Source organism: Ictidomys tridecemlineatus, chromosome 2 (genome assembly GCF_052094955.1).
Source record: "Ictidomys tridecemlineatus isolate mIctTri1 chromosome 2, mIctTri1.hap1, whole genome shotgun sequence".
In the NCBI taxonomy this organism is placed as follows: domain Eukaryota; kingdom Metazoa; phylum Chordata; class Mammalia; order Rodentia; family Sciuridae; genus Ictidomys; species Ictidomys tridecemlineatus.
Window position 1 is genome coordinate 147,676,641 of NC_135478.1, and position 27,882 is coordinate 147,704,522.

Sequence of the window (27,882 nt, forward strand, 5' to 3'; positions counted from 1 at the left end):
AAAGAAAATTAAATTTTATTTCTACTTTCTGCTCATATCACTAGGAATGAATTACCTAAAAGATAAATCAGGAACGGCTGGTCACCATGCCACACACCTGTAATTCCAGTGGCTCTGGAGGCTGAGATGGGAGGATTTTTTTGAGTTCAAAGCCAGCCTCAGCAACTTAGTAAGACCCTAAGCAACTCAGCAAGATCTGGAAAGTACACACAGGAATAATCAGTCTTAGTAAACAAATTTTCTTTCTCTTAACAAAAAAAACAATCTTACCACCTGAAATGCCTTCTTGTTTATGGGCGAGAGAGCAAGTTCTTTCTTTTTAGATCTCTTTGCAAATCCTTCTGGCTGCTGCTGTGCTTGTCAGAGCCCAGGCAAACCTATCATGGAATAGGTTTCTAAGGAGAATAATAGATGAATTAGAATAAAATTCGCATTTCAAAATCCTATATGTATCGTGCCAAAATGTTTAAGATGAATTGAGAATGAGAGTAAGATTAAATCTATGTGTCTCTTTTTGTTTGTGGTTAACCTCATGGCACTTGATTACTGAAATATTCTTGTGGAGATGTAGAGCATCTTAGACATATGTGGTATATATACAATTTGGAGGCCAGATGTTTTCATTTGGTTTGGGGATTTTCTCTCCTTTTACTATGTGAACATTTAAAGAAATGTATCCTTTTGCTTCTGTCTCTTTACACCCAAATGATTCAGGTGTGGGAGCTGCTCGGTCTGGGAACCTAACATTTATGGTAGGAGGAGTTGAAGAGGAATTTGCTGCTGCCCAAGAGTTGCTGGGGTGCATGGGCTCCAATGTGGTGTATTGTGGAGCTGTTGGGACCGGGCAGGTAAAATTGTCACATTAATGACCTTGATATAATGATGCAAAATTGGCTCATGGTGTTTTCTATTTCCTGACCACATTCTTTTTTCTCTTTATTCTGCTCATTCTTGGTAGGCTTAAGCAGATGCCAGCCAATTTACTTATTAAAATAAAACTTTTAAAAAATATCAAAATTTCCATCATTATGATCTTGATATGTCACCCCTGAAATCATCCTTAAAACTATTTCTGTTTAGGTGCTCATGTTGTCTGAGTAACTGTTGCCCTCCATCTGAATTTGTAATTACTTGCTATAGCTCCATTTATACTACGGTCAAGTAGAAGTAACCTATGTCTTTTAATATTTTTCTTGAAAAGCAAATAATTTTCATCTAGAAATATGAGGTGATTGACAATACTGAACTATGAAGTCAAATAAGTTGTACCCTTCCCACTCCTAACATACACACACTCCTTCAATTCTTCCTCCCTTCCTCCTTCCAAACAGTGCTTTTTTTAAAAAAAATTTTTTAAAGAGAGAGAGAGAGAGAGAGAGAGAGAATTTTAATATTTATTTTTTAGTTTTTGGCGGACACAACATCTTTGTTTGTATGTGGTGCTGAGGATCGAACCGGGGCTGCATGCACGCCAGGCAAGCGCGCTACCGCTTGAGCCACATCCCCAGCCCCCAAACAGGGCTTTAATCTTAGTTACCAGTACTCTCTTTCTCTCACGCAAGACTTCTGTATTATCCTAGGTACATTTATTGTTTCCATACCTTATATGTCATTCTTTAAGCTCTGTGGAGTTTTGCTTCTGTGACTGATTGCTGACCATCTTGTCCATGCCACATATGACCTGGTCCAATCTTTCTTTCATTATCTCATACCTAGTTTACTGCTCAGAGGGCCTAATAGGTCTCTAGATGCCAAATGTATCACTCTGTGCAACACAATAACCAAAACCAAGACTAACAAGGTGCTTGTATCATGATATGTACTTCTTTTTTCTGAAACTTTGAGTAGATTCCTGTTTCCTAACATCAAATCTTAGCTCTCTGTCTTAGCCTTCATAGCTGGTAACAAGCTCTTGACAATTTCAACAACCAAATTTCTCACCATTTCCTAAACTCTATACATATGAGTAATTTTCTTACTAATTCCAGAAACATCTAATGCTCCTAAAAATTTAATCCCCTTTATTTATATATTTATCTTTTACTCTAATCTCCTCCTTTCTTTTCCTTGCCTATTTATATCCTCCTTTGGCTTCCTGAGAGACGATTTCCACCTCTTGTCTTTGGTGATCTTGTTTCTCTGAAGTTATGCTCTCTCTGCCTCATAACCTCTGCCATATATTGTGTCATTTTATTGTTTTGTTTGTTCATTTTTTGCCTTCCATGTAGCATATTATTCCCATTCCCAGTGAGTTCTAAGTTCCATCCCTTAAAGAACAGTCATACCACATGGAGGGATATTCCCTGTAGTGCCGAGCCCATAGTAGGTGCTGGGTCACCACTGTGAGTTTATGACCTAGTGGAAGAGATCCCCATGTCTGCTGTGGGGTAGCCATTGGGCTTTGGAAGCATGCTGCATGAGAATCAACAGTTGAAAGCTGCTTCCTTTGGAAAGAAATCTATGGAATTGGGCAAAGAAAAATTTCCTGTGTGTTTTAACGTGAAAATAGAGATATTTCGCATGTATTCTTTTTCAGGCTGCAAAGATCTGCAACAACATGCTGTTAGCTATTAGTATGATTGGAACCGCTGAAGCTATGAATCTTGGAATCAGGTTTGTCTAGTAGTACATTTTCATATACTAACAGTTTTTATTGGCTTTCCTATTTGAGTTTTGGTATTAAAAAAAACTTGATGTTTGTGAGAGATAAATGAATTGATCCAGGGACATTTTGAAAGCACTTCATTATTGAACTTTAATAGACTTTGCTTATTGGACAAGCAATAGGACCCTGGAGAGCATGAATACTCTTTGCTATAGCCATAAAATGTACTGCACTGTGCATTTTAAGTTATATTATCCTTTTTTATATGGAAGTCCCATTTCTTCTATTATGTTAAATGCAAGGAACACTTTTACTATAAAAATTAAACATTCTTTGGCAGTGTCAGGAAAAATCTGTGTGAAACACAGCTTTAATGTATGTGAATTCAAGTTTATGCTACTGTGTGACTAGTTTTATGTACCTATTCTAAATATAGTCCCCAAAATCTGCACTAAAAGTGTTCTTGGTAGTTTGGTTGCATTCATAAAGCTACAATTCATATGCATAACTTTCATTTTAACTTGCCTGTAGTTTGGTTAGTTGGCATTAGGATCTGTCTTTAAAATAAATGTCACTCATACTTTGCTTAAAGTGATTCAGGAATTCTGTTTTTACTACAGATGCTCATCTTTTAGAATACTTAAGGTTAATGTCTTAATTTTAGCCTTTAATCTTTTGGTTTAGGAATCTACAAATGATTAATCACCTAATTAATTTTTGAATATTTTACATTTTGTGAATATAATAAATATACATTTCTTACTTTAGAAAATGCTTAGTAAGCAAGATGTTTTATTCAGGTGCTTTTTTCCTCACATTCACCAAGCTGCTAACCAAATATATCACAAAGCAGAGTAGTGGTTCATATCACAGCTTTTGATACAAGCAATAAAATGAGCCAAAGTGCTTGAGATATTTTTAAAAACATGGTAATGGATTCACATTTCCTCTTAATTACCATATCAAGATACTGTTGTTTTATTGAATTGCCCTTGTCTCAGATGTTAAACTATCTTGACCTATTAAGTTGTCATGTTGTAATTGAGATAAAAGAGGAATTTGCTTTGCATCAGTGCTAATTGGTTTATCAATATCCTGTACCATTTACATTTTAAAATTGAATGTCTATAAGATGGTAAGGCATATCTTTATAAAGCCTTAATAAAACTATAGGGAGGCCTTCAGAGTGTTGTGTCTGTATTGTGGCCAGTTGTAGGCTGTGGGTCACTTATCATATTTAAAAACTGGTTTCTAGTAACTTGGTTTCATGTCCATTCTTTAGACTAATTTCTTGGAAGAGGAAAATATAAATTTCTGGAACCAAAAAATTGCATACAAAATTAAATTGTTGTTGACATCAGGATTACTATGCATATCCATCTTTGTTTTCTTAATTTTTAACTTTTTTTTAGTTGTTGTTGAACATAATACCTTTATTTTATTTATTTATTTTTATGTGGCGCTGAGGATCGAACCCAGCTCCTCGCACATGCTAAGCAAGCGCTCTACTGCTGAGCCACAACCCAGCCCCTGCATATGCATCTTTATAATTTTATTCCCATTTTTCTAGATATAAGTGAATGTATCATAAAAAGTTAAAGCCTAGATGGACCTATGTTATACCATAATATGACATATGCCCTTGTCTCTGCCATTTAGTCTTTATTTAGTACCTGCAGCATCACTGGGTTAGGGTGTTCCTTAGGCACAGTGAGTCATCTTCTGGAATTCCTTGAATAATTTTCCTGTTAGAACTCTGATTAGATGCCCTTCTTAAATGAAGTTTTGTATAGGAAAGTGCTTATGGATGTTTTCCTCCAAGTATCAGCTAAGAAAGAAGAGTAGAAAATCAATTAAATAAAATATATATAATGAAATGAAAAACTTTGGTTACTGATAGTGTGTATTTTCAAGGAAAAAAATGAAAAGTAATATAATTCCAAATACAGACATTTAAGAGCAGAAGTAATAAATACAGTTTAGTGTTTCCCTGACTTTTGGCCTTGATACACTATCACAAATAGTATTTAGAAATATGAAACTTTAAAATATGTAATTTTTCCAAAATTCTACATATGTTCCAATACATACAGACACATAAAATATATACTAAAAGTCTGAACACAAGACAAAAACTTACTCATTTTATTTAACTGTTAAAATAATTTATGTTTCTAGTGTTACAACTAATAAATTACTTATTTTCATAACATTAGGATTTTATCACTTTATCTTACAAAATTGTCGGTGGTTTGAAAGCCCTAAAAGTGAGTGCTTCTGCTATTGTCTTTTCTCCATGGTTTACAGACATGGTTTAAAATGACAGGATTGTTCTCTAATAGAGTATAGAGAGTGACCACGATTTATTGAGCTTTGCAAGGTGAAAGAGAAAATTGGCATCAGCAAGCATAAATTCCCAAGTAGTAAATTCCCACAAAGTAGTATAGCATCAAAGTGGTTCAGCCACATTTATATTCTGTTCACTTTGAAGTGAATTCTTTTAGAGTATTTAGTGTCAGTATTTATAAATTGAGTTACCTATTCCTGAGAAGTGATCATTTCTGATTAATTTCATTCTTGTAAGTCAGTGTTTTTTCTGGGACTTTGTTTTTTTAATAGAAGAATAAAATCTTACCATTTAAAATTCTTATTGACCCTATATTCTTTTACAGTGAACCTTTATGGGTGTTAGTGAAATTTTAAAATGTTGTAAAAAAAAAAATAAAGAGTGAAAAATATTGGTATATAATATATTTTGAAATTCTTTTTTATTAGACCTTTCCACTTTCTAATTGGGTTCCTAGTTAGGCCTTAGAAGTAGTTTTATGGCCTGAGAGTCCCCTGTTTGCATTACAAAGATTTGTTCTTATGCATCACCTAGAAACAACATTTTAATGTAAGTTTTTTTTTGTTTTGTTTTTATTTTTGCCCCATTGAGAATGGATTTCTTCTTAAATATTAGTAGTGTGATATGTTCTTTGCATTTCCAGTAAGGTCCCAAGCCCCTCCAACAACCACCATCTTGTCTTCTTCTACCCAGGGAAGCTTGAAGTAGTAGACATTTTGAACAACTGAAAGCTGTTCAAGATGCGAACTTTTCCACAAGCATAATTTTTCAGGAGCTGTATATCTCCTGAATAGCAAAAAGACACCCTTAATGGTTGTCTTTTCGTTTATGTGATGACTAAAGCCTCTTTGCCATTTTTTCTATTTGTTATACAGACAATTGTAATAAAAATTCAAACAGATTTCTAAATAATATGATAAAATGCCATCGTATTGGCCAGTTCACGAACCACACGATACTCAGTGAACCTCAAGCTGGTTAGAGGGTATCTGTCTAGTTCTGCATTTCAGTTGTGCTACAGACTTCAATTTGCTCATTTATATGGGAATAGTATGTATTTACTGTGTTGTACTGAAGATTAAGTGAGTTAATTCATGTAAATCTTTTAAAACAATTATTGGCACAGTTGGGGCACTGTGGGTATGGTATGGTAGTCATTGCTATTTGTGGTTGTTGTGAGGGGGTATTTGAAGTGAATGTTTTTTTCTTCCTAACACTTCTCACTACCTGGCACTATACATTTATTTGTTTGTTTATTGCTTATCTTTCCATCTAGAAAGTAAGCTCCATGAAAGAGAATGACTATTTACTCATGGCTGTATCTTAAGAACATTCCTGGCAGATAGCATGCACTCAGTGAAGACTGAGTTAAATGAATGAGGAGAGGAGGGAGGGGTGAGTGAGGGGACAGGATATGGCACCTCTGCCTCAGTCACAGTTATCTGGGCATGTATCTTAACTCACACCCTCCTGACTTGCAGGCACTGCTTCTCCTTAACTTCTTTATTGTCTCCTCCGCTCTATGCTTTTCTCCCACATGGACAATCTGAGTAACCCTTGGTGAATAAATGAATGACTGATTAAGATTGACATGGTTTTAGATGTTTTGTTTCCAGATCAGTTCCTGTGATACAAACTTCCCAGTTGTTGTTCTTATATTAAACTGAGTAGTAAAAACACTTAAGAGAATAAAACTTTTTTGATCCTTAAAACTATGATTACAGTGAAGGCAAAAGGTTTGGATTCTCTTTAATTTTTATTTTTAGAATTTATGAATCATTTTTATTTGTCTCAAAAGTTCATTTAACATTCTTGTGTTTTAGAGGTGAGTAGATTTGACACTGTGATGTTTGAATTGCATTATATATGCAATCAGAGCAATGAATTCATTCTCTGTTTATATCAGAGAACATTCCAGCAACTGTAAAGGCACATGCATGCACACACGTACTCTCGAACCATATCCAGTGGCAAGTTATTATGGGGACTGACAGACTGTCATCCTTTTGATGGCTTGAGCTGTATATCTCCTGAACAGCAATGGGGCTCTTATGCAGAAAGTATCATATGTTCCCAGCCAATTTACAGGGAAACAGCAATAACATTTTATCATGGTTGAGAGCCCAGTAGCTGCTTCCTATTAAACTTGCCCTTTCAGATACCTGTCTTGGATTAATTTGTTGATTTCAAATGGAAACTCAGTCTTCTCCAGTGAAGCATGACGTTCTAGGATAGACTCTCTGAATGACAATTACTGTGTATTCTAGCTGGTTTCAGACCATTACAAGCCTTGGGCACAGTGGAAGACAGAGGACTTCAGTAACTGATTTTAATATCATGTCTAATTCTAACTGTCAGTTATGTATGTGCCAGGGAAAGAATCCTCAGAAAGATGAAATGCAAAACACTTCTCACTTGCTCTTTTTAATGATACACTTTGCTGCAGAGTGGGGGGCAGGGGAGTAAAAGCTGGGAGGGAGTAGCCATTTCCTGAAGGGAATCTGCACAGCAGGCGAAGCTTCAGATTTGAAAAGTGAGCTTGGAACAACTGCCACCTGATTTTTTTTTTTTAACGTGTGCCCCTCAGGATGCTCCTAAATAGTACTGTGTTCACCAAAACGGGTTTCCACAAATAAGTGCCAGTATTTTTCCTTGAATGTTCAAAAAAAAAAAAAAATGAAGGATTTCACAAAGTTAGATAATAAGCTTTACTCACCAGTTTGGTGGGTTATAGAGTGTAAGTTTCCTTAGCAGTAAAGATTCTTAGGAAATACTGCCAAGTATAATCTGGTAGATTATAAAGAAGGATGTAACTCTGCTGCTTTAGATGATGAATCATCTTAAAGAAAAATCTATAAGATAGGAAGCCCATATTTCAATGGGTAGGAAAAGCAGTGTTTGGGGGTCTTTAAAAACATTCTGTCTTTATGAAACACATCATATGTATATGTTCTTGGACATTTATGCTTAGAGACTAGATTTTCAGTTACAGCAAATTAACTGGTTGTTAATAATTGTGATTTTTCTTTTCACAGTTATTTCCTAAGCACATTGGCTTTATCTTTTCCTAAGTCATGTGCACAACATCATACTGATAGTCTAATTTTATTTAAAAGGGGAAAGCAAATTACACATGAAACAAACTTTGTTCTTTATAAAAGAATTAATGAAACTGTTGGGTTTCTCTTTGGTAGTCTACCATTGAACAATGTATGATAGCTGATTTAGATGGAATCTTCTGTGTCTATACTCTTTAGTAAAAACTCATCATTTTAACAGGGGCCACCATATGAATTCAGATATGTAACATGCCACATAGCCTTCCATGAACCACTGCTACCCCTTAAAAGCCAGATTATATATTCCATACATATCCTGTTGGCGGTAGCCCTTGCTCTAGCATCAGAAAAATGTTTTACTGTTCATGATATTCAGATTTTGAAATGAGCAAAACATATTTCAAACACAGAATAAGCAAGAACTTAAGCATGTCAGAATGCACAGTTTGTTTAACCTTAAGTGTCTTTTTTCAATTCTTTATTTTCTAAAAGAGATTGATTTTAACAAAACACAGAAAGCTTTTATGAAAATTGTTTTATAATGGCCCTTTGCATGAAAGAAACCAATAAATTGCTGGATATAAAGTTTTATTTGAAACTTTATTCAGTGATACTTGACAAAACTATGCTTCTCAAACTGTTAAGATCTCCAAAATCAAAGTAATACAACATTTTTATATTTTTCTAGGGTCTATATTGAACAGCCACTATGCCATCAGCCCAGTGGTAGAACAAATGATGTTTCCGCTTGGACAAGCTTTGTTTTATCAGGATCAGTAACCTTATCAGCAGTTGACCCAGAACTATAATGCATGTCTCTGAATAGATAGCATATGTCACAGCTCTGGGCAGACTTGCTTCATAAGCAACATTATCTAATGAAGATTTAATAAATAAAGAAAAGTTTGCAGCAAGAAATGTCTTCCTTATAAAGATAACTTCTCTTAAGCTCATTGTACTACTCAAAGCTGACCTCTTGCATTTATTCTCACAAAAGTAATAAACACATATATGAATGCATCCACAAGGACTCCCATGATGTATCATTTATCTTTTAGTATTTCTGAAATATATCATTCGTGTGTAAAGAATGTAGCATTTAGATTTTCATATTGGTTTAAAGTTCATAAGTAACACATAAAAGCAGTAATGTTCAAAAAATTAGAAAACCCCTAGTGTGACAAACCAACCACATTTTCATGCAATTATGTATTATTATTTCTTGTCAATTGTACAGTAGTGCAGGTTTTCTCTAAATATGAAATGTCTTGGCTCAGAAATGATCATGTTTAATCAATCAGTAGCTTTTAATATCCTATAATTCAAGATTAAATTCTTCACTCTCAGATCAATCTGCTTTGATTTTAAAAGACATGTAATAAATGGAGAGAGAAGATGGAGCATCCTCATGTGTAAATAAGTCATGCATGACTTGTACATTTTGACATTTAACACTTTTTTCTTTGACCTTTGACAGGTTAGGGCTTGACCCAAAACTATTGGCTAAAATCCTAAATATGAGTTCAGGACGGTGTTGGTCAAGTGACACTTATAATCCTGTTCCTGGAGTGATGGATGGAGTTCCCTCCGCTAATAACTATCAGGGTGGATTTGGAACAACACTCATGGCTAAGGTATGGTAAATGCTGAGGCTAACCCATGGGGTGGCAGGGAGGGCGGGGAGATGCTTAGTGGTCTGATTTCTCTTCCTCCTTCTAACAAAATATGTCTATGCTAGAATGTAAAATTAGTTGAATAGTGGTTCACTTTCCCACCAGAAATTAGTAAAAATTTATATTAAAAAAATCCTTATCTTGTTCATTTTATTCCTGGGCTTTCAGAAGAATAAGCAAGGATTTTTCTTTTGTCCTTGGGTTTGTTTGTAACATGAGCTGGTACAGTTTTGTTCTTCATCATACATTTATGCTAATTTACCAACTCCCTAGAGTGGGAGCAGTGACTTTCCTGATAGTTAACACTGTACATACACAGTGCCAGGGAATCTTTCCCAGGGTTTCTAAATACATCTTCCTGTTTAAGAATATATATAGATTTATGTGTAAATTAGTTAAGTCATTTGCAAAGCAAGTTTTGGGCTTCCTTTCGTTTGTGATCTTAACTGTAGAAAATACTCTTTAGACCAGCAGACCTTCAGATTTCTGTATAAAGCTTATTTTTCACCAATTGATTTTTTTTTCTGATTACAAAAATAATAACAGGCACACCTGGATGCCACACTTGGCTTACTCTCCCTCATGCCTCGTGGCATTTGTCCATTGAACTTCTTGAATATACCTTGAATTCATCCACTTCCCTTTTCTTCTTCCACCGGTATCTTGGCTGCAGCTCATTTAGCTATACCACAGGTGTCCTTAGCTGGTCTCCTTGCTTTTTGACCTCATCTTCTCCAATTCATTTTTTATACCATAGCAAAAATGGACTTTCTCAAATGTATAGACCTGATTGTGTCACTTCTCCCATAAATTTCCTTTAAGAGTTTCTGTAACTTACAGATTAAAGTCCATCTCCACAATTTTCGAATAAGCCCCTTGGTGATTTGGACTGCATGCCTCACTAGACTCATTTTTGCTTTCTCATTCCCTCTCTTTGCTTCAGCCATGCTGAACTCATTTCCACCTGGGTTCTCACTCTGAAACCTTCCTGTTTGCTGTTCCCGCTGCCAAGATCATTCTTCCTTGCCCCTTCCCCCTTTTACCTGGCTTACACGAATCCTCCTTCAGATCTTTGCTTAGCCATTTCTTCCTCTGGAAGACTTGATCCAGCACCCACACACTATGCCTCCCAGGCTCCCATGGTGGGTACTTCTCCAAATCATATAAATGTTTATTTAATTGTTGTTATTCCTCGGTAGACTGAGTTTGGGTGGGCTGTGGCTATCTTGTTCATCATTGAATCCCAGCTTCTTGTACATTGTCAGTACACTTTCAATATTTATTCGAGGAAGTAATATTTGAATCTCTGTTTCCTATTTTGCAGTTTATTTCTGTTTGTGTTAGAATTTTTGTATGGCAATCTTACAGACTTGTACAGATTTGAAAATCATTTCTTTGTGTAATCCTATTTGCATAGTAACTCTTATCCAGAAATAAACAGGTTTTATAGAGGATGGGGTAATGAAGGAGACACTCAGAAATCAAGGTTTCTGTTTGGAACAGCTTTGCAGCTATGTGCCAGTACTTATAAAAATATATAAAAATATTGTGGTAGAGTGCTTGCCTGGTATATGCAAAGCCCTGGGCTCAATTCCCAGCTTACCAAATTGCGGGGTGGAGGGGGTGGAAGAAAAGAAAAAATATATATACATATATATTATATGTATATATTTATATTATGTATTACATATTATATGTATATGTGTAGATATATATAGGTATACATACATACATACATACATACATACATATGGATATATAGAGAGGAAACAATGTTTGTAAGAAACATTTTTTCAGAATCTGTTTTTCCTTCTCTGAAACCAAAGCATTAGGAACCACAGTTCAAAGTGCGCCTTTACCACCAGTCCTAATGTATTCTGTATTCCCTCCTGCCCTTGTTTGATTTAGGATCTGGGATTGGCACAAGACTCTGCTACCAGCACAAAGAGCCCAATCCTTCTGGGCAGTCTAGCCCATCAGATCTACAGAATGATGTGTGCAAAGGGCTATTCCAAAAAAGACTTCTCATCTGTGTTCCAGTTTCTACGGGAGGAGGAGAACTTCTGAACATGCCCTTTGGCCGTGGACATTGTTGGGAACCAGACTATCTTAGAGCCACCTCCTAGCTCACTCCACAAGTAAATGGGTTTAATCAAAGGTCATCAGTCTCTTTTGATTATCTGTGTTAAGTACTCCCTAGGATTTTCCACCCATTTTTAACTGCTTATTCTTTTTGTCTATTTAGCAAACGTATTATTGGGGGGAAAACTTTTTTTTTTTTTCTGCTGGCCACTGATGGTTTCTGCTAACTAGCTGAATTAACCTTTTTAAAAAAGTTTGATCTTTGAGTATCTTCTACTAAATCGTTGAATACTTTGAACAGGAAATTTACTTAGCAATTAAAATAAAATATTGCCAAATGTTTTGTTAATAGGATGAAACCCATCTTAAAGGAAAGAAAAGAAATTGCTGTGAGGAAAGGAGTTAGAGAAAGGAAGTATAGTGAATTACTACCTGTGTTCCTCAGGAAGTTTGTCCTGTTAACCACGAGCTGGTATCTTGCATTCCTGAGGTTACAGATTTATTTTCCAGGGAGTTGATAAAGCCAGAGGACTTGTTGCTGCTTGTTTTATAATTCGGACTCTGTTACAATGTCTCAGTATTCCCTTCTTGTCACAACTCCTAGTACTCAGCAGATTTATTTCTATATTTTTTTGCTTCTGTATACATTCTTATTACATATTTTTTGACTTCAAAGAATGATATCTTTAGACTGTTTCAGAGCCAATGATGATGTTTGCTTTAGAAATTATTACATTATTCTAAAAATAACCATATTATTTTGAATTTAAATAAATTTATATGCTGATAATATCTTCTTGGAGTTTTTGTTTCTTCTTTAAAAAAAAAAAAAGGCTGGCTTTACAGACTAATGGGGAAAGGAAGGTAAGAATGAGGAAGGAACGGAGGGTGAAGGGAACATCTTGGACAGCAGCAGGCCAACCTCCTGCTGCTCTGCCTGAATCCTTTGTTGTCATTGGTTTGAATTTTTTTTTCCTGTATCAAGAAGCTGTAGAAATTCAGCCTGCCTTAAGTGTAACATGCACGCCCCATTATGGAGAACAGTCCCCACTTTTCCTATCTCAGCCCCGAGAAACATTCCAGGTGATAGACCTAGATATCAAATTGGCAAAAGTATTACTACTTCCATCGTTTTCCTGGTGATAAAAAGTTCCAGGCACTACTATAAGTCCTAGGGATACAGTGATGAACAAGACAGAATTCCTGCTCTTATGGACCATAAATCCTGGTGTGTGCATCTTCTAATAAACAAGAAGTAAATGTTTATATTTCAGGTGATAATAAGGACAAAATGAATAATAAAACAGGATAAAGGGCATGGATAAGAAGTGCCAGGTGTATTTGTTAGGGTGGTAAGCAAAGCTCTTTCTGATAAGTTGGCATTTGAGCAGAAATAAGAAGTCAGGGAGCTGGGCATGGTGGCACATACCTCTAATCATAACTACTTGAGAGACTGAGGCAGGAGGATCTGAAGTTCAAAGTCAGGATGGGCAATTTAGAATGTCCCTGTCAAAAAATTTAAAAAAGGAATGGAGGTATAGCTCAGTGGTAGAGTGCTTGCCTAGCATCTGTGAGGCGCTTGATCCCCAGCACCACCAAAAGAAAGAAGTCAGAGAGCAAGCCATGCAGGTATCTGAAAAAGAATATTCCAGACAAAGTACAAAAGCTAACAAAGTACAGAAGCTAAGAAGCAAGATAATGCTGGACATGAGGAATAACAAGGGGCCTGTGAGGGAAGTGACTCAGTAAGATATTGGCTTTTATTCTGATACATTGAGATGAGTAGTTTATCGGTTAGCTTTTGCTGGGTGACAAACCACCCCAATATTTAGTGGCTCAAACAACACATTTATTATTTTTTGAAGATCCTCTAGGTTTGCTTTCATATTCTGGAGCAGGTTAATTCATCTGGAACTGAAGGGTCTCACTCTGCTGGACAGCTGGAATGGTTGGGACTTCTCTCCACATGGTCACTTACCCCAGCAAGAAGACAGCCTGAGTTTGTTCACATGGTGGCATTCCCTGCAGCAACATAGGACAAGCCACAATGAACAAGCACTTTTCAATTCTTGGCTTGCCTTGTATTTGTACTGTCCTGTTGGCTAAAGTAAGTCACACAGCCAAGCCCTGAGTTAGCATAGGAAGTGAGCATGTGGACACAGGGAGGCATGATGGCAGCCATTCTGGAAACAACCTATGTGGGTGGAGGGTTTTGTTCAGAACAATGATCTGGTCTACTTTTTAAAAGAATCCCACTGGATGCTACATGGAGAATAGTTGACAGGAGCACAAAGGGAAACAAAGGGTCCAGTTAGGAGGTGAGTATAACAATCCAAATGAGAGAGAATGGTAATTGGGACCAAAGTATTATAACAGGGAGCAAGAAGCCATCAGAACTCTGGTGTACTAGCACACACCTGTGATACTAGCTACTCAGAAGGCTGAGGCAGGAGGATCACAGGTTTGAGGTCAGCCTCAGCAACTTAGCAAGACCCTATGTCAAAATAAAAACAGAAAGAACCAGGGGTAGCTTGGCATGGTGGCACATGCCTGTAATCTCAGCCACTCAAGAGGCTGAGACAGAAGGATCTCAAGTTAAAGGCCAGTGAGCAATTTAGCAGGGCCCTAGGCAACTAAGTGAGACCTGTCTCTAAATAAAGAAAAAGGGTGGGAGATATGGATTAGTGGTTAAGAACCCTGGGCTCAATCCCCAGCACCAAAAAAGGAAAGAAAAGACCAGGGGTATAGCTTCAGTGGTAAAGCACCCTTGGGTTCCACCCCTAGTCTGAAAAGCCAACACCCCCCCCCAAAAAAAGTACTCAGATTCTAAACATAAAAGATAGAACCACTGACTAACAAATGGGGCCAGGGAGAAAGGGAAGAGTCAAGGATGACACACCACGGTTAGTGGCTAAGAAATTGGAAGAAAGGAGTTGTCATTATGGGAGGAACATTTGGGGAGGATTGTAGAAAACACACGAGTTTACCCGAGATGTTCAATAGACACCTAAGAGAAGAATTAAGTTTCCAGGAACCAAGCCCTGCGGCATTCAAACTTTTAATAGTTGAGAAAATAAGGTAGAACAAGCAAATGCAACTGAGGGTGACCAGTAAAATAGAGGGGCAGGGGCTGGGAATATGGGAGCATTGTCCTGAAAGCCAAATGAAAACTGTTTTAAGGAGGCAATGATGGTTTCAAAAGCCATTGATGAGTAATACTAAGGCTGAACACTGATCATTTGAATTTGGCAAATGAGAGGTCATTGGTAAGTTTTTGAAAAGTCTTGGAAATGAGGGTGATTGAGAATGACAGGATGGGAAGAGAGGAATTGGAAATGATAGGTTTAGAGACAACTCTTCAGGAGTTGGATGCAAAAGAGAATAAGGATAGAGACTGGGGTGTCGCTCAGTGGTAGAGTGCTGGCCTAGCACGTGTGAGGCACTGGGTTCATCGGCACTGCATAAAAATAAAAGTATAAAAACAGGAAATAGGGACCAAGGAAAGTTTTAGTGTGTATATATATATATATATATATATATATATATATATATTAGATGGAAAATATTTCAGGATTATACTGTTAGGAGAGGAATGGTCTAATAAAGAAAAGCAATGATAATGAGAGACGACACCTGCTATGTGATATCTCAAGTTGTTGAGAGGGGAGGGGTATAAGCGTGGCTGGATCTCTTAATAAAATTAAAAAGCCAGCAAAAACAGATTACATGTCAGACCGTGAGCATCCTGCATGAAGTATAGAATTGTAATTAATTATACAGCTTTTAACATAGAACAATGAATATTCATTCTGGAAAGGAATTTAGTGACCTCTAAGTGTGATCTTGTGCAAGTCACCCTCCTTTCACCGTTCATTTTCTCGTCCATAAAATTGTCATAAACCATGTAACCTAACATTAAGTGCTTGCTTAGAAACTTGAAAGTCCAACAGATATCAGATAACAGACAGTCACAAGTGATGGTGGGCATGTGGCAAAATTGGAACCCTTAGATGGTGTTTCTGAAAAGTAGTTTGGTGGCTTCTCAAGTGGTTAAACATTAGAGTTGACAAATGATCCAATACTTCTGTCCCATGTGTGTGTGTACTCCCAAAATGAAAACATATATCCACACACAAAAATGTAATCAAGTAGTCATAGAAGCATCATTCATAACAGATGACAAATGGAAACAATCCCATATATCTTACAATTAGATGAACTGTGGTATAGCCATGCAGTGAAAGATTATTTGGCTATAAAAAGAAAGTGCTGCCAAAATTTAACTCAAAATGGATCAAGGACCTACGGATTACACCAGAGACTCTGTGTCTAATAGAAGAAAAAGTAGTTCCTAATCTTCATCATGTGGGATTAGGCCCCAACTTCCTTAATAGAACTCCTATAGCGCAAGAATTAAAACCAAGAATCAATAAATGAGATGGAATCAAACTAAAAAGTTTCATCTCAGCAAAAGAAATAATCTGAGATGAACAGAGAGCCTACATCCTGGGAGCAAATTTTTATCCCTCACATATCAGAGCACTAATCCCTAGGATATGTAAAGAACTCAAAAAGCTAAGCACCAAAAAAACAAATGACCCAATCAATAAACGGGTCAAGGACCTGAACAGACACTTCTCAGAAGAGGATATACAATCAATCAACAAATATATGAAAAAATGATCATCATCTCTAGCAATCAGAGATGTAAATCAGATATTATCTCACTCCAGTCAGAATGGCAGTTATTATGAAGACAAACAACAATAAGTGTTGGTGAGGATGTAGCTGGTGAGACTACAAATTGGTACAGCCAATATGAAAGCAGTATGGAGATTCCTTGGAAATCTGGGAATGGAATAACCATTTGACCCAGCTATCCCTCTCCTTGGACTATACCCAAAGGACTTAAAAACAACATACTACAGGGACACAGCAGCACAATTCACAATAGCTAAACTGTGGAGCCAACCTAGATGCCCTTCAGTGGATGAATGGATTAAAAAAATGTGGCATATATACACAATGGAATATTACTCAGCATTAAAAGAGAATAAAATCATGGCATTTGTAGGTAAATGGATGGCGTTGGAGAAGGTAACATTAAGCAAAATTAGCCAATCCCAAAAAAACAAATGCCGAATATTTTCTTTGATATAAGGAGGCTGGCTCATAATTGGGTAGGGAGGGGGAGCTTTGCCAAGGTCTCGGCTTGGCACCAGAATCACGAGCCACCACACACCTTTGTAGGTTCAAACAGCAATTCTTTATTCCCGCTCTCACACCACCTCCACACAGGTCCAGGGGCAATCTCCTTCTGCCGTCTGCCCGCACAATTCACTTACTCCACGAGGCTATCTCCAAATCCCATTTTAATCTCACGAGAACTCAACGGGAATAAGCAGCAGGAACACCCTAATCCCAGCAATAATCTTCAACCTCCAACTTCCCTAAAACCCATTGTCTTAAACTGGCAACACCTTAAACTCAAGGAGCCGGTTACTTCCTCAAACCTGATCAGCTCTAAACCCGGATCCGCCTTGGTCCTTGAGCAAGGTCACCTTATTAAAGCATGCATGCAATGTCCCATCGAATGTCCTCTAAGCAGCATGGGGTACGCTTGGCAAGGAAATTTCGATGCATCATTCCTACTTGGTAATGGCCCTCAGCAGAGCTTGGGAGGAATAGATGAATTCTATATAAGGAAGAGGGTTGGAAGGATAAGGAGTGGGCAGGGGATTAGCAAGGGCGGTGGAAGTGATGGACATCATTATCCAAAGTACATGTATGAAGACTCAAATTGGGTGTCATCATACTTTATATAAAAACAGATACAAAAAATTTTGGTATATATGTGTAATAAGAATTATAATACAAAAAATGTATAAAGGCATGAATTGGTGTGAACATACTGTATATACAAAGATATGAAAAATTGTACTCTATATGTGTAATAAGAACTGTAATGCATTCCGCTGTCGTGTATTTTAAAAAAATAAATTCAATAAAACTAAAAAATAAAGTGCTGATACATGCTACAACATGGGTGAACTCTGAAAGCATGCCAACTGAAGAAGATGGACACAAAAGACTACATATTCTACGTTTGTATTCACACAAAGTGTCAGAAAAGGCAAATTCATAGATTTTTGTGGTAGATGGGTGGTTCCCAGGGACTGAGGGGAGGGGCTATGGGGAGTGACTGCTAATGGGTATAATGTTTCTTTCCGGGGTGATGAAAAGATTCTGGAATTAGTAGTGGTGGTTGCACAACTTTGCAAGTATATTTTTAAAACAGTGGGTTGTACAATTTTAAAATATATATTTATTATTTGAGGGGAAAAAATCACGTTATGTTCTGTGTCTTGATAAGTCTTTCTCAACTTGTCTCAGCATCCCCCCACCCGCAGGACATACATGGCAATGTCTAGAGACATTTTTGTGGTCACACTCTATTGAAATTTAGTGGATAAGAGGCCAAGGAATCTGCTAAACATCCCATAATCCAGAACAATACCCACAACCAGAATTATCCTGTCCAAAATGTCGGTAATGCAAGATTCTAGAAACCCTTTTCTAAGGTTTTGCATTGACCCCTGTCCCAAACCTGCGTATTAAAACATTTTGGTCCCCAGCTTCACCAGCAGACTCTGGACCCTGTTCATCCAGATTGCCAGGAACCATCTCCAAATCCTCCCTCTCCTTCATCCTCTCTCCACAGCTAATTCTAAATCTTCAATGTCTATTGCAGGCCTTTCCTTGTATTAATGTAGGCTACTTCCGTATCTGTAACTGTTCTTTTAAAATTATTAAATAGTTTTGTTGTTGTTATCTTTATATAGTAAAATGTTTTCCTTTTATACAACTTGATGGCTTTTAGTAAATTTAGAATTATACAACCATCACCACAATCCAGTTTTAGAATATTTCCATCAACCCTCTAAAATCCCTTGGGTTCATCTGCAGTCACTCCCTATTCTTTCTCCTTCTCTGCTCCCGTCATGGACAACCAATAATCTTTCTGTCTATATTCACAGCTTCTTCTTAGCCATGGATCTTTCACAATTCACCCTTCACACTGCCTCAAGAGAGGTCCTTCTAAGACAGAAATCTAATCCAGTGGTTCCCCTACTTAAAATACTTTAGTCTGCAATGCAGACTGAACTCCTAAGCATGGTATTCAAGTCTCTTTGTGCTCTGGCTTCTATTTTACTCCACCAGCACCTTTGTCTATAGTTCTTGCCATTTTCCAAATTTGCCATGTTTCTCACACCCCAGTTTCTTTGCACATGCCATTTCTTCACCTGAGACGCTCTTCACCTCCTCTAACTGACTGGCTGGCTCAGGCACCTTATCTTCTAAACAGCCTTCCTCAGCTGCTTCAGGCTGAGTCATTTTCCCTCTGTTTCATACCTCCTTGTTGATCTCTCACATCGCAGCACTTACCCTGTTACCTTATATTTACTGCTTTGCTCATCTGTCTTCCACACCAGGCTGAGAGCACTTGAGGGCACAGAATGTGTCAGCCTTGAATATCCACATTGAGTTCAGAAACTGGCATTGAGTAAGAGTTCAATAAGTGAATTTATAGATGGGTAGAAGTTAGAGTGTTACATTTATGTTAGGTGAAATTACTAACTGCATAAATTTTTGTTCTTTAAGATTCTTGCTAAGCAGACTGAGTTTATTTTACTTAGGGTTTCAGCCTCAAATGAATGCGGTTTGTTACACATAGCTACCCCCCCAAATCTTGTAGAACATGAACATTTTACGAAGTTTTTTTGATCAAAATTTTAGTGTAATGCTCTGAAAACTGAAGAAAGTTTTGAGAGTAGGTGTTGTTAGTAGAAGCTCCATCTAACCTTGATGTTCTTTAATCATCTACTTGCATACAGGTGAAACCTGCACCTATTTCCTTTATGGAGCACAATAGCTCCAAATGTGAGCTTTTAAAACATGCATAAGGTGCATCTCACAACAGCTCAGGTTTGACCTACTCCAGGGAGTCTGTAAGTAGTTCCATGTTGGAGAGACTGTTTGCTGTCCTGCTGATCTGGCACCATTATGATCTGACTCAGCCACAGCACAGTCCAAATTTTAAAAAAAAACACCAAATGGACTGGTCCTATGCCTTGACTATTCTCGGGCAGATCTTTATCTTGTTTTCTAAGCAATCAAAAATGTGTATGATCTGTCCACATTGTAGAGGGGAGAAAGGCAAACCTGAACAGAGAATGAGGCAACTTTATCCATGGGCATAAATTCTTCCCAGGCTACTGTCAGAAGGCGGCTGCTGCTCAGGAAAACATCCCGAGTTACTACCAGCCTTAGCTGCAGTAACTGTACCCTTGAGCATTCTCAAATGGCCAGCCAATGGGGAGTCCTCCGCCTGAGTGAGGTTTTTAGCCATCTTTCAGTTCAATTGAAGAGGGAGCTTAAGGACATCATAGGGATTTGTAACGTTCCATGCAAGGTGTCAGACCCGTAAACTAGCGTGTCCATCGTGCTATGCACGCATGCAATCGTCTCCCGTTGGCGACAGACAGATTGAAGATGACCTTTTACTATTTAATTGTATTCATCATTTAATAATTCAAGAATACCTAAAAGGGATGAAGACTTCTTCATTCAGACTAGAATTAGACACTTTCAGAATGTTAATAGGAAATACAGGAAAGCAGAAGCACCTTGCCACCAGCCTGCAGGGAGTGCTTTTAAATGTCTTGGTTTTAAGATCTGTCCCTGGGCTGGGGAACTGGAGACCTAAGTTCTCACCCCAGGCAGCATTGAGATGCACGATATGGTGGGTCTGTTTCCCTCTCTTGACAATGAGGGCATTACACTAATATCTAAGGTTTGTTTTAACTTTAAAATTCTGATTCATTTTAGTTAAGGGTTTGAGAAAATGTGAGGCATGTTCTTCTGACAGGTTTTGGACTCTCTCTTGTTAGGTATTATTTATTGCTCATATAGCCATCTCATTTATTAGGGTTTTTTTATAGCCAGGAATAGATTCAGAGATCAATACATTTTTATTAATGATAGTCCGTCATGCCTGGTAAAGAGATGGCAAGAGAGCTCATCTAGAATGAGCCACTTGAATAAACCTGACACACAAGCTTAGCTACGAGCTGCATTTTGGCAGGCCTCTCTATAAAATAATGACATTGGCAGAGGGGGAGGCTATGGAAACCTTCCTCACAGCCAGACTCATAAAATCAAAGGGCAGGTTTGGGGTGTGTTTCTCAGCGTTGGCTGTATATGCAAATCCTGTGACTTTTTGAGTATAGCATTTTATCTTCAAAAGGACAAAATTTGGCATTTGCCATAGTCATTAAAAATGATAAATGCCTAAAATACTTTAGCATTTGGATTACTGGAGGCTAGAGCAAATATTGTTTCAATACTAAACACTATTTCAGAGTAGAAAACTTCTCACTGAAGTTGTCAGGTCAGAAAATTAAGTCTTTTTCTACTTTCCTTTAATCATTTGAAATTAGACATAATTGTAATTTATTCTCCTTGGCAAAACGAATGGTCTGGGCTCTTTGCAAGTGAATTTCTCCTCCCAGCTTCATTAAGAGAGAGCCTCGTGCCCTGAAAGAGTTAATCCACTTTCAGATGGAGCTTTCCAGCCCCGTGAGCAGAGTTCAGATGATATCAAGTTCAGTGTTCTTTTACATTTGTTTTGAGCCTCTTGAACTTCATTTTCATTCCAATTATGGGTAGAATTTGAAGTATTCTTTGGTCATTTTAGACTATTTGAGACCTTTTTCCAGAAATTTCACCTCAGAGTTTCCATCTCAGAGACCCTGAGAGCAAATGTAGCTTTAATCTCTTGTCTGTCTCTCTGTCTCCTCTTAATGACCTTAACCCTGACCTGAGGCCTGCTCTCTATAAGTGCCAAACTTGATTCATGCTCCTTGCTTGGTTTAGTTTTGTTCCTTTAATGAGCCAAGATGGCTAGGGAGACCTGATAGCTATTTGTGCTAATGTAAGTATGCTCTGCTAGTTAACTCCTAACTCATTTATTTGGCTTTTACTTTTGCCTAGAATTGACCCTTTGTCTGTGAGATGACAGGTCCATATTTTAAACAAAGAGCTGCAAACAGTTCAGGTAAACAAGAGAGTCAGGAGCAGAAGACTACCTTGAATGAAAGATAAGGCAGCTTTTAGGAGAAGCAGCGTGTTGGTACATCCCATGTGACATTAGTGTGAGAGATGTAGCAGAAATGCCCGGCCTGCTGAAGGCCTATTTTCCTCTTGGAGGTTCTAGGAATCATCCTATCTCCAAGTTCTTTTTTGTGTTTGAGACGTTATCATCTGAAAGTCTTTATTTTTCTGATACTGTCAGTGTGTGCAGGGATGCTTTCTTTTCATGTGCATTTAATACAGAGTATCTCATGTTTTTTTCTTCTCCCTAAGTTACAGTAGTAGAACTGGGCCATCAAGGACACTTAGAAGGTAATAAGCAGGAAGAGACTCTTAAAGGGAAGATTTACGATAGGTTTGGATTCCCTGTTGTCCAGCTTGAGACTTTCAGCCCAATTCGTTTTGGATTGGTCTGTCCACAGGGTTCTGACAAATGTGTCTTTATCCTTGTGAAATTTATGCTTGCTTCAGTGTCAAAAAAAGACTATTAAAAACTGATATGACTTTGAACAGTGGCTTGATCCCTGATTATGGCCCTTCCTGGCCATCCCATTTAATTTCTGGCAGGACCATCTAGTGACATTAAAAGCTGCCCCTTTCAAGGCTGGGTGTTCCCTGCGTGGCACTGTACTCATAGCAGTTTAGTCTAGCTCCTTTTATAGGTCACTGACACCCGGAAGCTTGTATACCTGTGTCACCACAAATCTTAAAAGATGCAATTTTCTTGGCAGCTTCATCCTCCTAAAATGAATTGGAGGGTGGGAGTGAAGGACAGGGTTCTAATCTCAGTGTTAGGATCAGGGAGGGAGGTCTTCAGCGTCCCCATCCAGGGAAACTGCTGACCAAAAGACCAGGAAAGAAGGCTACAGTAAGTAGCATTGGCTGCACAGAAATTCTTGTCTTTTGAAACCATCTGCTTGTTCTCTGATTTTGTTTCTTGAACGGAACTGATGGCACCCTCTTCTATAGCATAGCTTAACTGAACCTCTTCTGAAAAAAATAAAAAGAAAACTTCAAAGAAAATTCTTCCCAAGGCAGTCAAAGAGTTATCAAATCTCCAGCTCTTCAGAGTTGAGGAATCTTTTCTTGTGTTAGCCCTGTTATGCCAGATGGTTTCCTTTTAAAAAAAAATCATAAATGCATTCTGCATGGTCAGGTATTGTCATCTTTGCAGAGAATTTTCTTTGCCTAATGTCCTATCTGATGGGCCATTCTGTGTATTATATGCTACATAATCTCCACAAATGTATACTGCGGTCCATAAAACTGCCATACTGTTTTCAGAAACTAGTAATTCACAAAGTAAACCTGAGACAGTGCTGTTAATAAACACAAATTGCAAACAAGAAGGTAGTAAGTGGAAATAATGCACTCATTTAGGAGTAATAAAGCCTTTGATCTTACTTTGAAGGAAAGAGTCTATGTTTAAACTACCCATTCAGGGACAGCCAGATGCCCATAAAGAGCAGTGCTTTGCTTTGATAGAAAATCACTGAGGCCTGTCTAGCAGGTCTGGTTTGTAAACAGATTAGTTAAGGGCTCATCAGGACTGATTTGCATAGGATTCAGGGAGCCCCAGTCACTTTTTCAACCTTAATGAGCAATACCATTTCCAGGTTGAAAAAAAAAAAAAGACAAAACCCCCATCATTTATTTATTTATTTATTTTTAAAATTTTTTTTCACTTTAGCTAGAAATCTTAGATAATTATTTTTGCAGCAAAGGGAGAGAATATTCATATAAAATGAACCCTCTCCTCCTCAGCTAATGGGAAAATGATGACCTAAGGCTTGCTTTGTTTGCTCTAAATGGTGGAGGAAATAAATTATGAGTGTAAGATTAGGTTACAAACAAGGTTTTCCATTGTTTGAGAACTAAAGGGAGATTAATCTGGATTATAAGAGAAAAGGTAAATGACTGCAGAGGCAGACCAGAAATATATTTATTCACAGATGCTTGTTGAGGGCCCTGGAGCTAAGCTGTGCTCTAGGCCAGGGATCCTGGTGCTCAAGGCAGGCAAAGCCTCTGGCCTCGGAACCTACCAAAGGCTGTTTTTGCAGAGCCTACCAAAGGGAGAAGCTGGAACAGAGGACAAAAGAGTTCAGCCTGTGTAAGCACAGGTTCTGAAATCTCCACCAGGTAGCAGCCATTGGCTTGAGAGACAGCAGAAATAGCTTTTCTAGAGGAAATGGTTCTTGTTGTTAATCTGGTAAACTGGTTGAATCATTTTGTTGTTGTTGTTTTAGTGTGCTAGGGATCAAACCTACTCATGAATGCTAGGCAAACAATCTACCATAGAGCTGTACCCCTAGCCCTGCACTTTAGTTTTTGTTACTTTCAGAATAACTAGTAATCGCCTTCCATCAGTAACCAGGAAAAATGTCTTCTCCTTTAATTTTGGAGTGAAAAGTCAAAAGAAAATCTTTTCTTATTCTGATCACTGAAAATAACAAATAGCGCAGCTCAGTGGAGTCAGGGGGTAATTCTAAGTAAAATGAAACGATATCTGAAGTTTTCAACTCTGACTGCCAGAAGTTCAGGGAGGCGAAGGTGGTGGTGGTACGCTTCTTTGTTGTTGGCAGTGTCCCACCGACACACAATGTTTTTAAATATTGTCAGCACTGGTGACACTGACTTGCTCAGTTCTGAACTTGGGTTGAAATAACAACCTTTGGCTTTTGTGTCCTGTCTTCTCAAGGCCAAGGACCCCAGCCTTACCCTGCTTCCTAGAAGCGAGATCCAATCAGCACACTCCTATAAATGTCACCTTGGATGCATTCCACTTGAGAGGACACATTGCAGCCCTGGAAAGTGTTAGAAGAGAGACTGAGGACAATTTCATACTGACTCGAGCAGGACTCCAGGTCCTGTCCAGGTAATTCAGATGGATGGGGGTGTCAGGGAGGCCGTGCCCTCTTCTTCTCCAGATGGATTTGATTAGGCTGAAGAGGAAGAGGAGACTCCTTAGGTTGCCTCCCTAGGAAGACGGGTAGGAGATGGTTCTAGTAAAATCCATTTAAGACCAAGTAAGACACCTGCACCTATCCATAGGTGGACTGGGTCACAGGAATCTTGGTCCATCAGGGGACATATATGAGGCCTGGGACTAAGCAGCTCTCTTTCCAGCACCTCCCTCCAGGCCCACTATTTCCTGATGGGGAGATCTCCTCCAGCTAGCCTTTTCCACTTCTGTCTCAACTTAGTGTCATATATCTTTCTGAACATATGCAGACAGGGGTCCTTGCTTGGGCGCAGCCCTCTAGATGGTCACTGACAAAAAGACCTAAACCGACCACTCTTGAAGTGCGATAGTACCCGAGTCTTTACCTTCACCACAGGCTGGCATGAGGCAAATCAGCAAGACCACTGCCTAGAGTTGTCCAAATTGAGCTCCATGATGGGAGGGAGCACAGCTTTGTCACCGAGGGATTGCAAGCATCCAGTACAGTGCCTGGGATCACCAAATACTGCATTTGTTGGGTGAATGAATGAATAGATTAAGAAATGAATGGGATAACCATTTTCTCTGATATGCACCCCTAATTTTTATTAGTAATTCTCTTGACACTCTACTTTCTTTGGCTCATCAGAAATAGATCCAAAGCCATGGCACTGGGGTGGGACTGGAAGAAAGGAGAACTGATTGTGACAAAGTAGCTTTACCCATTTTTAGGAAGTAGGAGTTTGCCAATCTTAGGAAGTGTGGCTCCAAAGCTTGGAAGTTGTTCTTCAGTTAGAACCATGCCTCTTATTATGGACCCCATAACAATTCCAGAGCATCAGGAAATGCCCCTGTAAACACGGTTGCATGCACAGGCTGCTAGGACAATCACTTATCTGTAGAAGATGCTCAATATATGTTCCTGTCCCTGCTCCCAGTGGGACTGCACTGGATGCTGGCAGGTAGAATCTTTGACAGGACTCACAAACCTCTTATCACATTGAAATGCTGCTGTGATCCTCATGCTCAGAAGATACACAAACCCACTGTGTCAAGAGGCCAGAATCTCTGCTTCATCTTGTTTTCTTGAGTTAATATGTATGAGTGGAATACATTTTAAAATCCTCCTTTATTTCAGAAACTTGTCATTAAACTTTTGAGAATAATGCTGAAAATCATCTACTGCTGTTCTCCTGCATCTTTTAATGTGGAAACATTAAGGCAATATTAAAAATCAGGTGGGGGTTGGGAGCTTAGCTAAGTTGTCAAGTGGGTGTTTAGCATGTGCAGGGTGGTGGGTTCATCCTCGATGAATAAATAGATAAATAAATAAAAGTCAAGCCATGAAGGGGTCATGCCTGAGTTTTAATTCCAGTTTTGTGCCATTTCCTAGTCTGGGTCTTGAGCAAGTGACTTACCCTCTTTCAGTGTTAGTCTTCTCATCTTAAAGTAGGGATGATAACAGGACATACCTATGGGTCCCGGTGGAGACAGTGAGAGGAAGCCTGGTTCTCTCAAAACCTGGCAGAAGAGAATCAGCCAGAAATGTGCTAGACTCCCTGGCTACATCTGCTAAGACAGACAAAATGGTTGACAAGTTCGTGCCCTGGGAGATAAATCTTGTGAACGGAGTCCAACCTCACAGCTGGATCTTGGGCACGTATCAGGTCTGTAAATGGTCAACCCAGGGGGGCAAATGGTGACTTGTCATCTTAGTCCCCTGCCTGACCCTCCCCTTCTCCATTCTTTGATGTGGAAAATGGATATTTTCTCAATCTTATGTAAAGTGCTATGCAAATGTGGTGTCAACACACACTCCCATCTCCATCCAATGAGATTGCTTCCCACGCCCCCACACCGAGACTTTCCCATTTAGAAATTCTGGAGCTGCCAGTCAAGCAGATCTTTTTCTAAGATAGTTTCAAGATTGCTAGCAAAATGTTAGCAAATGTATTGCCACAGTTTGTGTACTGCAAGTGTGAGTGTGTGTGTGTGTGTGTGTGTGTGTGTGTGTGTATTTAAAAAAAACTTTTCTGGAGAGCAATTTGCTAGTAGATTAAAGAAATAAAAACTTGTTTATAATTACAAATTATTTTTTACCTTAACTTGTTTTATAATATTGACAGATTCTTTTCCATACTTTGGGCTTATTATCAGGCTCTTTCTAACTGAGCTTTATCAGGTTCAGAATGAAGTTTTTTTTCTGACAAAGCAGTGAAGTTGGAATTCTAGGAGCTATGGAATGTTCCCTACATCTGCTAAAAATTGTCGATGGAGTCATGATGTGGCTAGTGAAAATTATCTATCAGCTTCATTGTAGCCACCTCCAGCTCTCCTAGTTGTTAGAAAAGGAATACAAATGATTGCATATGGGCAACCAAATATGGTTCTAAAATACCAGAGCCACAGAAAATAAAATAGAGCTACTGTGTGTATCCAGGAGGGGAGGGAGAGGGGAGTGAAAGGAGAAGGATAGATGATTAGAGAGAGAACCTCCATCATTTGGGATAGTATCTTGGGAGACAAGGAAAAGAATCAGGGCTTTGGAATATAGCAGACTTATGTGTGAATAATAGCATTGCCAATAAAAAGAAAAATTTCTGTAGCTTAGCTTTCTTAGCTATGAAATTGAGAAGCAATTAATAGAACTTATACTGGGAAATCAAATGAAATCAGAGTCCACGTAAAGCATCTGAGCTGTGGAAGGTGCTCACTAAAAGTGATTCCATTTTCAAATATTTTTTTCCTGTTGTCTCCTTAAGGACACTATGTATTGCATAAGGGGTGTTGATTTCAGATTCAGAAAGCATGATCCCTGTGACATCTCTTAAACATTTTATGTACCAGATTTGAATGATCTGATTTAAAGAGTGGGCATAGTCTTCACGATCTTGTGGAGTTTTCAGGTATTTTTTCTTGTACTGACCTTTTCAATTAAAAATCCATTGTTGATTAAGAAGTTGGTTGAATAATAATTTAAAAAGTAGGTCAGTAAGTCCAAGAGAAGCATTTAAAAAGTGATT

General features: G+C 38.3%; 1 protein-coding gene across 1 annotated transcript in view; it reads left to right on the forward strand.

Annotated features, from left to right (window-relative positions):
• Hibadh (3-hydroxyisobutyrate dehydrogenase) overlaps positions 1-12,558 on the forward strand; it is a 111,164-nt gene extending 98,606 nt beyond the window's left edge. The window contains exons 5-8 of the mRNA XM_078039929.1: positions 715-848; positions 2,537-2,613; positions 9,489-9,645; positions 11,593-12,558. Of these exons, the coding sequence (XP_077896055.1) occupies positions 715-848; positions 2,537-2,613; positions 9,489-9,645; positions 11,593-11,751 (527 nt within the window). The 3' untranslated portion in view covers positions 11,752-12,558. The remainder of the gene's footprint in view (positions 1-714; positions 849-2,536; positions 2,614-9,488; positions 9,646-11,592) is intronic.
• Positions 12,559-27,882: the final 15,324 nt, after the last annotated feature.